At 47.6% G+C, this 13,885-nt stretch overlaps 1 protein-coding gene across 1 annotated transcript; it reads right to left on the reverse strand.

Annotated features, from left to right (window-relative positions):
* Positions 1–107: 107 nt before the first annotated feature.
* Positions 108–10,866, reverse strand: inhbaa (inhibin subunit beta Aa). Its single transcript, XM_037456700.2, has 3 exons — positions 10,518–10,866; positions 9,788–10,426; positions 108–3,970 (listed from the first exon to the last, which is right to left on the reverse strand). Exons 2-3 carry the CDS (start codon positions 10,284–10,286, stop codon positions 3,150–3,152), a joined length of 1,320 nt encoding a protein of 439 aa, XP_037312597.2. The 5' UTR covers positions 10,287–10,426; positions 10,518–10,866; the 3' UTR covers positions 108–3,149.
* Between the last annotated feature and the right edge of the window lie 3,019 nt (positions 10,867–13,885).

The raw sequence follows: 13,885 nt of genomic DNA on the forward strand, positions 1-13,885 counted from the left end.
AATAAAGGGTTGTTTTCACTTCTAGCGTGTGTTCTAACAACAATCTTTCTCCACATCCCGGCACATAATTCCCATGATGCATCAGTTGATCTTGAGGCCTGGACTCGTTCACTTTGTGTACATCCTTTTAACTTTAATCGTGAAGCAGAAAACAGAACAATACTGTGAAATAAATTACATTACAAAAATCCACACAACCACATTTGATTTGAACAACAAAGCAAATACACTGGAATCTGGATTTCCATATATACAGAATAAAAAATATATTTTTATTCTTCGTCCACTTTGTTCAGTGTCATTTTTTTTTCTTCACTGAAGTTTTTTTGCTCAAAGCTCAAACGGGAAGAACTTTGAGTTCATCACAAAAAGTCCAGAAGAGGCTCCACTCTCTTCTCAAACAATAACAAGAGAAAGAAGAAATAAATACACAAGTGACATCATCAAAAATAGGGACAAGCTTCTGGGGAACAAGTTGACAAAGACGATACAAACAGGACAAAGAAGGGACCAGATTTGATTGGACCACGTTGGCTCCTCCCACAAACCGAACGCGGCGACTAGATTGTTTTCTCTCTCACTTCTTCTACAATAATCCACGTTCTCAGTAATTCAGCTTCTTTCCGGGAGTTTGTTGTGTTTTCTCGCCTAGCAGGTCTCTGTAGATCATAGTTCCATCTGGACCCTGGTCCTGCTGACACCTGCTGCTGCCATCATCATTATTTTAAATATGATTCATATGTCATCATGAACCAACATCTTTGTGCTTTCCCTCCCCACAGAAGCCTCTGTGGATGGTGGTTCTATCTGATGGTGGTTCTATCTGATGGTGGTTCTATCTGATGGTGGTTCTGCTACTTGCAATTACTTGTATCATCTCTGTTGGAGGAGTTGAATGTATTGTAGATCTTTTACATTGTTGATTCTGTACACATGACATCCATGGCAGTCTGTCCATCCCGGGAGAGGGATCCTCCTCTGACCTTCTCACTAAGGTTTCTTCCATTTTTTCCCCATTGAAGGGTTTTTCATTTTTTGGGGAGTTGTTCCTGTTCCGAAGTGAGGGTTACGAGACAGAGGATGTTGTTCAGACTGTAAAAACCCCAAATTTGTAATTTGCGATTTTGGGCTTTACAAAATAAAATTAATTGAATGGTCTTTCTCAGTTAATGATGAGATCAGAGGGAGAGAGTAAAGCATTGTGGAAAATAGAGTTTCTGAAGTGGAATGGAAGAGGAAGGGCCGGGATACAAAAAAAATAATCCGAAAAATAAAAAGCATAAATAGAACTTCATAATCTGAAGGTTCGTCTTTAAAAACTCTTCTTACAGACTTCAGAGGAACTAAACTGGATTTTCCAACAAAATGGACAATGAATAAAACACAGCGAACAAACGGGACTCTTTGGTGTTCTAAAGCAAACTAACAGCTATAAACAGCCTCAGAAAGTCTTCTTCCATCTTTTATGCTCTCTACAAAAAGCTTTGGGTTCTACTTTTTGCCTCAGCAGAGACGACCTGTAATATTTCTATTAAGCTGCAATGGTTTTTAGAATAGGGCAGTTCAAGGGAATGTCATTAGGTCAGTATTCCAAGAGTAAATCACGGAAAACCATTATTCATTTTGAGGAATTTCTGTTAATTAATGATTTTAAGGAACAACCTAAGTAACAAATACAAATGGATGAACCGGATATAGAGCTGTGATTTATGAAGAAATAAAGCATGTTGATGAAGGTACGTGCTTCTGGGGTCTGCTAATCATGCTCAGTTAATGGCACTGGGTCTTAAATTAGTTGTTTTTAGCGTTAGTCGGTAAAATGACGCTAACACCAGTGAATTAGCCGTGCGCTAACATGGCCCTAAACCGGTTTGGCGTCCACCATCATTGTAAACGTGCTTTTTTCGTCAGAGGTTTAACTCATTATGGCTTTGCCAAAAATACCATCAGTGCTGTCAACATATCCAAGACCTCGATTCTGTCCTTCACAATAAGATGTCTCGCTTCAATACCTCCAAATAGTGCAATAAAAGCTCTTTCATCATCGCCCGATTGTTCTTACTACTTTCACTCATCAAATTAACTTTCCTGTAGTAATTAGACACACAACGTTTATATATATTTATGAAATTCAAGGTGTAGATTGCTCATTGCGGAATGAATTAACGTTACTTAAGAAAGCAACAATATTGCCACTCCGCTAATGAGCGGTTCGGGGCAATGTTAGCTTTCACATCCGGTTTAGGGCATGGTGGCCAATTAATGAACTATAAGCATCCATTGAATATGAAGAAATACTTAAAAGGGGTTTGTTCTATTTTACATGGTCAGCAAATGGCTAGAATTCAGAATATTTACTCTAAACTCAATAAATTAATCCACAAAAAGTCGATTTAGAGTTTAAATTATGAACCAAATCAATTCTTATCTTGTCCTCCACTTCAACAAACGTGCTTGTAGCAAGTTAGTGCCACATTCATTCACTGTTATCAACTAGCTTAGCATGAACGCAAAATCGCTGTGACCTGGCTAGTGTCGCTATAGTGCAAAAAAAATAAAGACGTTTGTAACGTTTCAATAATAATAACACAATAATAATTCAACATAAAACAACTGCAGCCAAACAAAATATTAACAACAACAACAACAATAATATTATTTATATACTTACTGTCAATAATGATAATTACGATAACAATACCATCCATGGTAACCATGGTAACATGAAGAAGTGTTTGGTTCCAGCAGCCGGGCCAACTTGTTTTTTTCAAGTATCTCTGTCAATATACACACACACACACACACATACGCACACACACACACAAAGTCAAACTTCTTCCTCGTACAATTGAAAAAACAAAAGTAAACAGTCAGGAAATAAACAAAAGGAGAGAAAGTAAAATACGATAAGTTTGTGATAAATGAAACAAGTTGCATAGTTTGAGATTGTTAGTAGTTCTTCAGGCGCTTCGTCTCATAAATCATAAATACACATCGCTCCCCCCTCTGTAACAAAAATATATTAGATATTCTTTTTTCTCTTGTTTTTTTTTTTCTGAAAGTGCCGAGGAGACTTGGAGTTCAATTCCCTAAAGGGCGAAGCGGCGGAGGGCGGAGCTGTCTCCGGTCCTCCATCCCCTCGGCCCCGCCTACGAGCAGCCGCACTCCTCCACCACCATGTTCTGGATGTCCTTCTTGATGATCTTCTGCTCCTCGTTGTAGTAGAGCATGGACATGGCCCGCAGCCGGGTGGGCACGCAGCACGACCTCAGGTTCTGGAAGGGGCTGTAGCCCCGCATGCGGTAGTGGCTGATGACGGTGGAGTGGAAGGACAGCGAGGAGCCGGTGATGCTCGCCACGTGGGAGGGGCACTCGCCCTCGCAGTAGTTGGCGTGGTAGCCGGGTGGCGCGATGATCCAGTCGCTCCAGCCGATGTCCTTGAAGTTGACGTAGAACTGCCGTTTGCAGCAGACGCGCACCTTCCCATCGCACTCCAGGCCTCGCTTCCTGCGCCGCGGCGAGCCGCTGGCGTCCTCTTGCCGCACCACGGCCATGAGGAAGGGCCGGTGGGTCTGCTCCCGCTGGTTGGCGCGCTGCGCGGCCTCGGGCCCGCCGGACACCAGCACCGGCGTGGCGCCGGCCTCGGCACAGAGGGGGCAGGCAACCCGGAGGCTCAGCGTGGTGCCGGCGGCGCCCTGCAGCAGCGCCTGCACCGCCGCCGAAACAGGAAAGGTGTGCCAGCCGCTGCGTCGCGTGTCCACCGACTTCTCTGCCAGGAGGACGTCGTCCTGCTGCGAGGCCGGGAGCCCGGCGGGGGGGTGGCGTTGCTGGAAGAGGCGGATGGCGACCTTGGCTCGGCTGCGGTTGGTCTTGGCGAGGCGGAGGAAGAGCCAGACGTTAGCCTGCTCCACCAGAGAGAGGTCGCCTCCGTCTTTAGAGAGCGTGAAGCTCACCAGGCCGGGAGACTCACCTTGGACACAGAGAGGGAGAGAGGGGCGGGGTTAGGGCAACAGAAATGCTCTCTGATTGGCTCTAACACATCACATCAAACAGCGGGTAACCATGGCAACGGGTAACAAGGTGGAGAAATCGAGCAACACCAAACTGATCTGCATCACGTGGGCAGACGCCTCAAAGCCTTCAGCTGATCACGCATGACGCGTCCTGCTGACTCAGTAATGGTTTCCACCAGAAGTGAGCAAACTGCTCAAAGGATTATGGGAAGACTTTTATATTGGAGGGGTAGACGTTTGCAGGTTTGAACCTGGAGATGGAGGTGATTTAAGGAGTCATGTGATCATGTCGTCAAAGAGCTCACGCCTGATTGGTCAAAGACTCTTTCATTCAATACCTTGTGAAGCTCAAACAAACACTGCAGAGCACACACACAACTACACACACACACACACACACAACCACACACACACACACACACACACAACTACACACACACACACACACAACCACACACACACACACACACACACAACTACACACACACACACACACAACCACACACACAACCACACACACACACACACACACACACAACCACACACAACCACAACTACACACACACACACACACACACAACCACACACACACACACACACACACATACACACACAACCACAACCACACAAAACCACGCACACACACACACACACACACACTCGTGTGCAGACCTGTATTTTACCTAGAAACCTCGAGGCAACACAGCGAGCTAATCACCGCTTTGAAGACACAATTATAGTCCAGCAACATTGCATAAGATCTCTCTCTGTCTCACTGTCTCTGTCTCACTGTCTCACTGTCTCACTGTCTCTCTGTCTCTGTCTCACTGTCTCTCTCTGTCTCAGTCTGCGTCCTGTAATGTCTCCCGCTCGTGGGCGTCCATGCAGAAAGTCCGAGTCACAGATCGTGACTCGGTAAATGTCGGCGGGGGCGGCGGCTCTTCAGCAAATCCATTAACGCCGTTGAAGGCGATTATCTCACTTACATCATCACGGCTTGAGATGTAGGAAATAAGAAGAGTTCATTCATCCCTCCTCAGAATAGTGTGTGATGTTGACTCAAGCTGCTGAGGAAGAGGAGGAAGAAGACGCCTTTGTTTGAACCGATCTGCTGTGCGATGCTTCGTTCTGACGAGCGAACGCATCCGTTTCCTCTCTGCTTTGGTTTCTTATTCACGAGAATGACAAGAACCTTCAAATCGACTTCAATCTGCTCCAAATGGGCTCAAACTTCTTCAAACCGCTTCAAACTCGTGCAAAGTGCTTCAAACCGCTTGAAACTGGTTTCATCTGCTCAGAACTGCTTCAAACATGCACCAAGCGTCTTCAACGTCTCTGATGGGGACCAGAAGAACGTCTGTAAACAGGCTGTGGTTTTCACAGGAGCTTCAAATTACCGATGCACGTGAAGGCATCAGCTGCTCAGGCTTCAGGCTTTCAGCCAGGAAATCTCTCTCTTGAGGATCTGGCTACGTGTTTGTGGATGAAGGGTAAATATGGACGCTAACATCAGAGATTAAGGGGATTATTTTGTTAGTGTCTGACGGCTGCAGCTCCCACGAGGCGTTCACTGGCCACTCGTGTGAAGCCGGGAAAAGGAACTTCAGCTGCAGAGTTAAAGAGGAGACAGATACCATCTGAGCAGCTGAAAGTGATGAAGAGGAGCTCAGCGAGGTGACCAGTGATGAAGAGGAGTTCCTGTATCCTGGAGTTGGTCCGAGCTCTGCGAGTCGTCTCCTCACAGCTCGTCTCTCTTCATGATCAAGATGTCTGACCGGTGGGTCGAATCCCATCTGAAGCCGAAACACTGAGGACAGAAATCTGTTCTAGATCCTCAGAGTCCTTTTGTCTGTTTGAGTCTCTTTGGCTTATTGAGCTCAAACCATCAGAACCAGTTCAAGCTGGTCCAGTCTGTGATGTCATAATCAGACATTCCAATAAAGTTGACACCATCAAACAGCAACAAGAAAAGCCCCGTTAAACCCATTAGAACCCGGGTTAGACCCTGTGAGCCAAACGTCTTCATCTTCATCGCTTTCATCATCTTCATCACATCCTCCAAACATTTCACAATTCTCCCATAGGCCTTTGCAGCATATTATGACTTTGATTTGATTTATCAGCTAAACAAGAGCTGCTGCCAACATGTGACCCGGTATGTTGTTAAAAGGGTTGTGATGGTTATTAAATCCTCATGCACACTCACATCATCACAAATACACACCCACCCAAACACACACACACACACATCTTTCTTCTTCTACTGAGCCAATTGTGTGTCAGGAAACCAACAACAACCTCTCCTGTTGAGGATGTGGACGAGTAGATGCACTTGGACCACCTGGAGCACCTGAATGCACCACGGCCATCCCCATGAGTGGGCGTCGCCTCCCAGAGGAGAAACGAACCAGAGCCGGTACACACTCACCAAGACGCACTAACAGAGACACACACTTAGTGTGTGTTTGGACAGATGGAGCAGTGTGTGTGTTCTCTATTGTCCATCATAATCCTTCTTCAATGAGTTCAACAGGCTGAGCAAACCTCCCTGTGTCGCTGGGTTGGGATGTAGATGTGTGTGTTTTATTTTATCGGAACATTGACAACAACCATTCTGTCAAAATACAAAGTATTTTCATCTTTGGTCTCTCTTTGACTTCATCTCCAAACAGCAGCTTCACCAACTCCACTCGCAGGATGAGGCGGAGAAGAAGAGGAAGCTGAGGGTGTGGTGTGTGACATTAGCTCAACGTTAGCTCATGATTAGCATTCCACTCTTTGCGTGTTTACACACACACACACACACACACACTCAAAGCAGCCGTCAGAAGGCTCTAAAGGAGCCTGGATGACAAACTTGGTCAATATCAGCTGAGGAGTAGAAGATGACCGAGAGGCTCAGGGAGGATCACAGCAGAGAGAGGAGGAGGAAGAAGAAGGAGGAGTGGAGCTGATCAGTCTATCAGCCGATCAATAAGAGTTCTCTGCCACCATCTTTCATGGTTTAAACTAATGATGTATCCTGCTACTAAAGGTGAGAAGGTCTGTTAACCGGCTGAGTCATGATTCCTCATCTCAGATACCCAAACTACACAAGCAACCATGAACGCACCACCCCCAAACTACACAAGCAACCATGAACGCACCACCATGAACACACCACCATGAACGCACCATCACCATGAACACACCACCATGAACGCACCATCACCATGAACACACCACCATGAACGCACCACCATGAACACACCATCACCATGAACGCACCACCATGAACGCACCACCATGAACGCACCATCATCATGAACACACCACCATGAACGCACCATCACCATGAACGCACCACCATGAACGCACCACCATGAACGCACCATCACCATGAACACACCACGATGAACGCACCACCATGAACGCACCATCACCATGAACACACCACCATGAACGCACCACCATAAACGTACCATCACCATGAACGCACCATCACCATGAACACACCACCATGAACACACCATCACCATGAACGGACCACCATGAACACACCATCACCATGAACACACCACCATGAACACACCATCACCATGAACACACCACCATGAACACACCATCACCATGAACGGACCACCATGAACACACCATCACCATGAACACACCACCATGAACACACCATCACCATGAACACACCACCATGAACACACCATCACCATGAACGGACCACCATGAACGCACCATCACCATGAACACACCACCATGAACACACCATCACCATGAACGGACCACCATGAACGCACCATCACCATGAACACACCACCATGAACACACCATCACCATGAACACACCACCATGAACACACCATCACCATGAACACACCACCATGAACACACCATCACCATGAACGGACCACCATGAACGCACCATCACCATGAACGGACCACCATGAACGCACCATCACCATGAACGCACCACCATGAACGCACCATCACCATGAACGGACCACCATGAACGCACCATCACCATGAACGGACCACCATGAACGCACCATCACCATGAACACACCACCATGAACACACCATCACCATGAACGGACCACCATGAACGCACCATCACCATGAACACACCACCATGAACACACCATCACCATGAACGGACCACCATGAACGCACCATCACCATGAACGCACCATCACCATGAACACACCATCACCATGAACACACCACCATGAACACACCACCATGAACGCACCACCATGAACACACCATCACCATGAACGGACCACCATGAACGCACCATCACCATGAACGGACCACCATGAACGCACCATCACCATGAACGCACCATCACCATGAACGCATCACCATGAACGCACCATCACCATGAACGCACCACCATGCACCAAGCACCATGAAGAAGAAGAAAAGCTGTCCATCAAGCGCGTAGCTGGTTAGAACCCCGGACCCAACAAAGAGCGGTTCCTCGAAGGTCAAAGATCAGAGGAGCTGGAATGTTCCTAATGATGGAACCATTAGGTCCAATTAGCCTGCCTGTCGTCTGTGTGTTAGGACGGACAGACGGACTTTGTCCTAGCCGCCGGGCGGAGGTCGACGATTCGTCCCCGCCAAGAATCCCATCATTCCTACCCCCCCTCACCCGCCGTGGCTACTGAGGTCCCTGAACGCGTCGTTTGCTGCGCACAATGCAGCGGCCCAGCTGGGTCCAGAAGATTCTCACAGGGAGAACAAGCTCCGTCCGTTCAGAACAGCTAGAAGACCAACCCGTCTCAGCAGCTGCAACGCCACCGATTCCCCAAATCACCTGCAGAACCAACGGCTCCTCAACGAGTCCTAGAAGGGTTCTGGTAGGGTTCTGGAAGCGTCATTAAAGGGTTCTAGAAGGGGGCTAGCAGCTTATGGAAAGGTCCTTGAAGGGTTCTAGAAGGGTTCTAGAAGGGTTCTAGATGGGTTTCTTTTGTTCCCCGAGGGGGTTACAGCTCAGTAATACAGAATTCACATTTAGATATTCTACAGGAACAACAGAAGGCATCTCCATCACTGACTGACAGATGAGCACCACCATCCAATAAAAGATCAATCATGATTATTGAAATCTTCTTCTACTATGCGATATCTAACAGGACATGAGGACAGTTTATACGATGAAGATGTGAGATGTCCCCCTCAGTGACCTCTCAGTGACCTCATTGAAAGGGTCCAAGTCTGACTGTTAAACCTTCATCCCTCTTTGTCTCCACAGCGTCCGGAGAGGGAAGCAACACATCTACACACACACACACACTCACACACACACACACACACACACACACACACTCACACACACACACACACACACACACTCACACACACACACACACTCACACACTCACACACACACACACACACACACACACACTCACACACACACACACACTCACACACACACACACACTCACACACAAGTGTCCTTCTTTAAGCAGATAACGAGGTATTCTTTAAAAACCAGCAGGGGGCGATTACAGGTGTGTGTGTGTGTGTCTGAATGGATCAGCTCAGTGAGTACGCAGGTGGAATTAAGCAGCTGTACACACACACACACACACACACACACACACACACAAATACACCCATAAACACAAACACAGAGGTACCTGTTTCAGATTCCCTAACACCACAAACACACAAATAAACTGGATTTACACAGCGTTTGTACAAAGACACACACACACACACACACACACACACACACACATACACACACATACACACACACACACACACACTCACCAGCCTCGGCGAAGGTGATGATCTCCGTTGTCTCCTGCGCGTCTTCTCCGTCTCCCGTTCTTGACGCCATGGTTGCCGCTCCCCCCCCTCCCCCTCCTCCTGCTCCCCTGCCCCCCCTCCCTCGCGCCTCCTCCTCCCCCTCGATCTGCACGCTGCCGTCCTCGTCCACGCGGCCCACGTGGAGCTTGCGCAGCGCGTTGAGGAGCGCGGCGCGCGGCACGGGCCTGGTGATGTTGGGCCGGGTCTGGAGGTGCAGCATGTTAAGAATGTGCCTCTTCACCGCTTCCACCACCTCCAGCTGAGGCTCCTCATGCTCCTCCTCCTCGGGGCCCGCCGCCTCGCCCCCCCCGCTCCTCCTCACCCGGGCCAGGGCGCAGGAGGGGCACTGGGAGCCGGTGGCGGCGTCCGGGCGTTCAGGGAGGGACGGCGGGTCCGAGCTGGAGCCGGAGCTCTGGACCAGGACCAGGAGGGTCCAGCCCAGCAGAGCCCAGACGAACATGATGACACGGGGCCTCCTGATTGGCCGGCTGGATGTCGGAGGATGCTCACAGCGGGTTGAGTTTGGCTTTAAAAAGTGTTCTGCTCCACTCTTTGTCTCCCACAGTAGTTTTGGGAGCTCAGAGTCCACCTGTGAAAGAGCTGAGGAGGACAGACACAAGGCAAGAGAGAGGAATGAGTAATCTGGGTCTCTTCTGGTCTCACTGGTCTCTGTGGTCTCTCCTGGTCTTACTTTGCTTGTTGGTCTCTCCTGGTCTCTCTGGTCACACTGGTCTTGCTGGTCCCTTTGTCTCTGTGGCAGATGGCCGAATGTGGAGGCGTTACGAGCCAGAGAAGAAGAGGACGTGATGAATATGAAGGAGAACTCTGGAGATCTGGGCAGAAGTATCTGCTCGCTCTGTGTCCACTAAGTTGTCCCAGACGAAGGGAGTTCCTCTGTGTGTCCCTGTCTCTCTGTGTCTCTCCTTCTTCCCTCTCTTTCTCTCTCTCGGCGGTGAATGCTCCTTCGCTCACCAGTTGAATGGTTTTAGCGGAGGGGGCTGGACTCTCTCTCTCTCTCTCTTCTTTCCTTCCCTCCCTCTTGCTTCTCTCCTCTCTCTCGCCCTGGCAGCCTCCTACCATAATATACCTCCCCCCTCCCCCCCTCCATCTCTTTCTCTCTCCCGCTCCACTCCAGTCCCCTCCCATCTGTGACTCACCAACTTCTACCTTCTCCCTCCCTCCCCTCTGTTAATGGAGCGGAGCTGGGATTCCTCCCAGCCCCCCCTCCCTCGGTGGGCTGAGTTGGTCTCCTGTCCGTCTGAAGGTCTGGATGTGTTTAGTCTGTCTGCGAAGCTCCAGTCAACATGACATCACGAATCATGACTCGTCTCGTCTTATCCTCTGTTCCTGGGACAAGTCTTTTATTTCTGTGGTGAAATATTCCGCCCTTGAGATTTCCAAACGTTGTCCTTCACCTCCCTGACCGGAGAGCCAGAGGCTTCCAGGTTTTTATTTGGATGTAAGAGTCATTAGGAATGAGATCTGAAGGAAATGTAGACGTACAAAACCCTCTATGAGGAAATGACTCTACTTCTCTCTTGATTTATTCCCTCAGTAAACATTGAAAACATGAGTTTATGGTCTCAGTCTCTACTTTCAAGTCTTCTTCAATGCAGCATGATGTTCATTTAGTGAATGATGGTCCATTTAGAGTCAAACAGACCATGAAGCAGGGGGATGCTTTAGGGCGGGGCTACACAGTGATTGACAGGTCATGACTCTCTGCTATTTGTCTCAAAGCTTTTTTCCAGTGTGTTTTCAGTTCATCAAAGATATTTGTCCACAATTGTTTTTGATCAGTGTTCAGTTGGATCTAATTAAATTATCTCAGGCCAAATGTGGATAATAAACACGATGTTGACAAGTAGAAACCAAGATGGCCACGAATAAAAACAAGATGGCCTCTAACAAGCATCATTTCCCATGAGCCCGAGAAGGTTAAACATCTGGGCCTCCTGGTTCAAACTTAAGACATCTGCTTGAGAAGGTCCTCTTTGTTATCCTCACAGTCATCCTGTCATCACCCTGAAAAAACCCGCTCTTGCAAGCTTCTCTAGACATGCGTGACCCTCTCATTTCAAAACCCAGCAGCCCCCTCTTTCCTCCAGTCTGTCATTGTGGTTTCACCGAGGAATGACTCTCAGGACCTTCAGCCCAGATCAGGTAGTCTTGTGGAGAACTAAAGGGTTCATTAGTGAAGGAGCTGAGATCTAAATGATTCAGAGATTCAGTGGAACTCCAAACAAGGTTTTATTGTCGCTGGGCTTCTTTTTGAGAGTTCTAGAAGGAATATGAGGGATTCCTACAGTGCGTTTGGATTTAGAAATGACATGGTCAGACGGACAGAAACTCAAGAATTTCTAAAAGGTTCTAAAAGGTTCCACCTGGGTTGTTATGGCTGTCCAGATCGGGTTCTACAGGGCAGACCCAAAGAGGGGGTATTTTAAGAGGTTCTGTGAATCTCAGAGAGGATATTGACGGCCTCTGCAGGGGGTTTCAAAAAGGTCCTTCAGGTTTTAGGGTTGATCGGTTTCATAGGGGAACATGGTGGCCATGAGCCAAATGAAGCCAAAGTTCTGTTTTTTTTGAGGGACCTAAGAGGAACCAGTAGAAGTTTCTAATACTCTGAAGGGATTCTATGGCCTTCAAAGAGATTCAGTGTTTTACGGAGTCACACAAGCAGCCATGACGTCGCACTGCGTCCCTGTGACACGCCGGTCCAGAGGACGGAGTCACGTCTCACTTCCTGCTCCGATCAGACGACGGGGTTCTCCCTCCTCTGGAGTGATGCTACAATGAGCTCATGAGTTCTTTAAATAGCTGCCTGTGAGTCATGGAGACGTCGTCACGTCAACGGAACAGATGATCTTTGTTTTTAAAGTCGCCTCCGGGCTGAAAAACTCAAACATTCAAAATCTGCAATGAAGTAGAAGGACCAGCAGAACTTCATTTAAAGTGGTACGAAACGATGATTTAAATGTGATGGAACCCTGCAGACATGAAAACAGTGATGATGAAGATGATGTGTGGACGAATGACCCCCTGTTGGCTCGTAAGACGAGACGTGTGGAGAATCAAACCCCCGCTGGGAGACATGTGTTTCCGCTAGTGTTGTTTTTAGAAAGGTGTGAGGCTGTAAACAGGTAAACACACAAACAGCTCCACCTGGTGGACATCTGGGATGTCCCCGAGTGACCTCCATGTCTCTCTTTGTCTCTCTCTATCTGTCTGTCTCTCTCTGAAGACACTGTGAGGATCAGAAGAATCACTTTTATGCTCTCAGAATAACACATGAGAGATGATGGAGGGTGACAAAGGAAAGAGGAGAAAAGAAAGAAAGAAAGAAAGAAAGAAAGAAAGAAAGAAAAGGTTCCAGTTCTGTCTGTTGCTGCTTTTCCTGTCAGAATGTGTCACAACATGAATATGTCGAAAATAAGATTAGTGTGTTGCGATAATTTAACAAATGTTCCTGCCTTTGCTTTAACAGATGTTCTGTTTACTTTGTCTCAATCTAACGAAGCAGTTTAATCTAAACAAGTAGTTTAGTTTTTATACTAAGTTTTTTCTGAAGGACATTTTTATATTGAGAAGTTGTTTGACTTTTGTAGGAAAACTTGTTTCTAGTCACTATTATATTCACTTGGAAAGAAATCTAAAAACACACAAAGTCTCAACACAACCCAAACACACACACACACACACACACACACACACACGAGAGGAAGTGGGACTCTCACGTTTTTTTTCCCCCAAACACCCGTCCTTCTGCTTCGTGTGTGTTTTAATGTAACCGGACATTTTCCAGACTCAGACCGATGAAATCTCAAAGGATCTGAAGTGATTTAGGGCAGCTTCCAACACACACACACACACACACATAAGACACACAAACATACACACACCACTTTGCATTCAAAACTAACTGTGAACACCCGGCTGTTACATGCACTGAGTAAAGTGTGTTTGAATGCTCACGAGCAGACACTCAACAGCCCCCCAACGCCCCCTCCCCCCTCCACCCTCCCCCCTCCCTCTAGTCTAAAATCCCCCTGAGGTTCC

This window comes from Pungitius pungitius, chromosome 19 (genome assembly GCF_949316345.1).
Source record: "Pungitius pungitius chromosome 19, fPunPun2.1, whole genome shotgun sequence".
NCBI classification, from domain to species: Eukaryota; Metazoa; Chordata; class Actinopteri; order Perciformes; family Gasterosteidae; genus Pungitius; species Pungitius pungitius.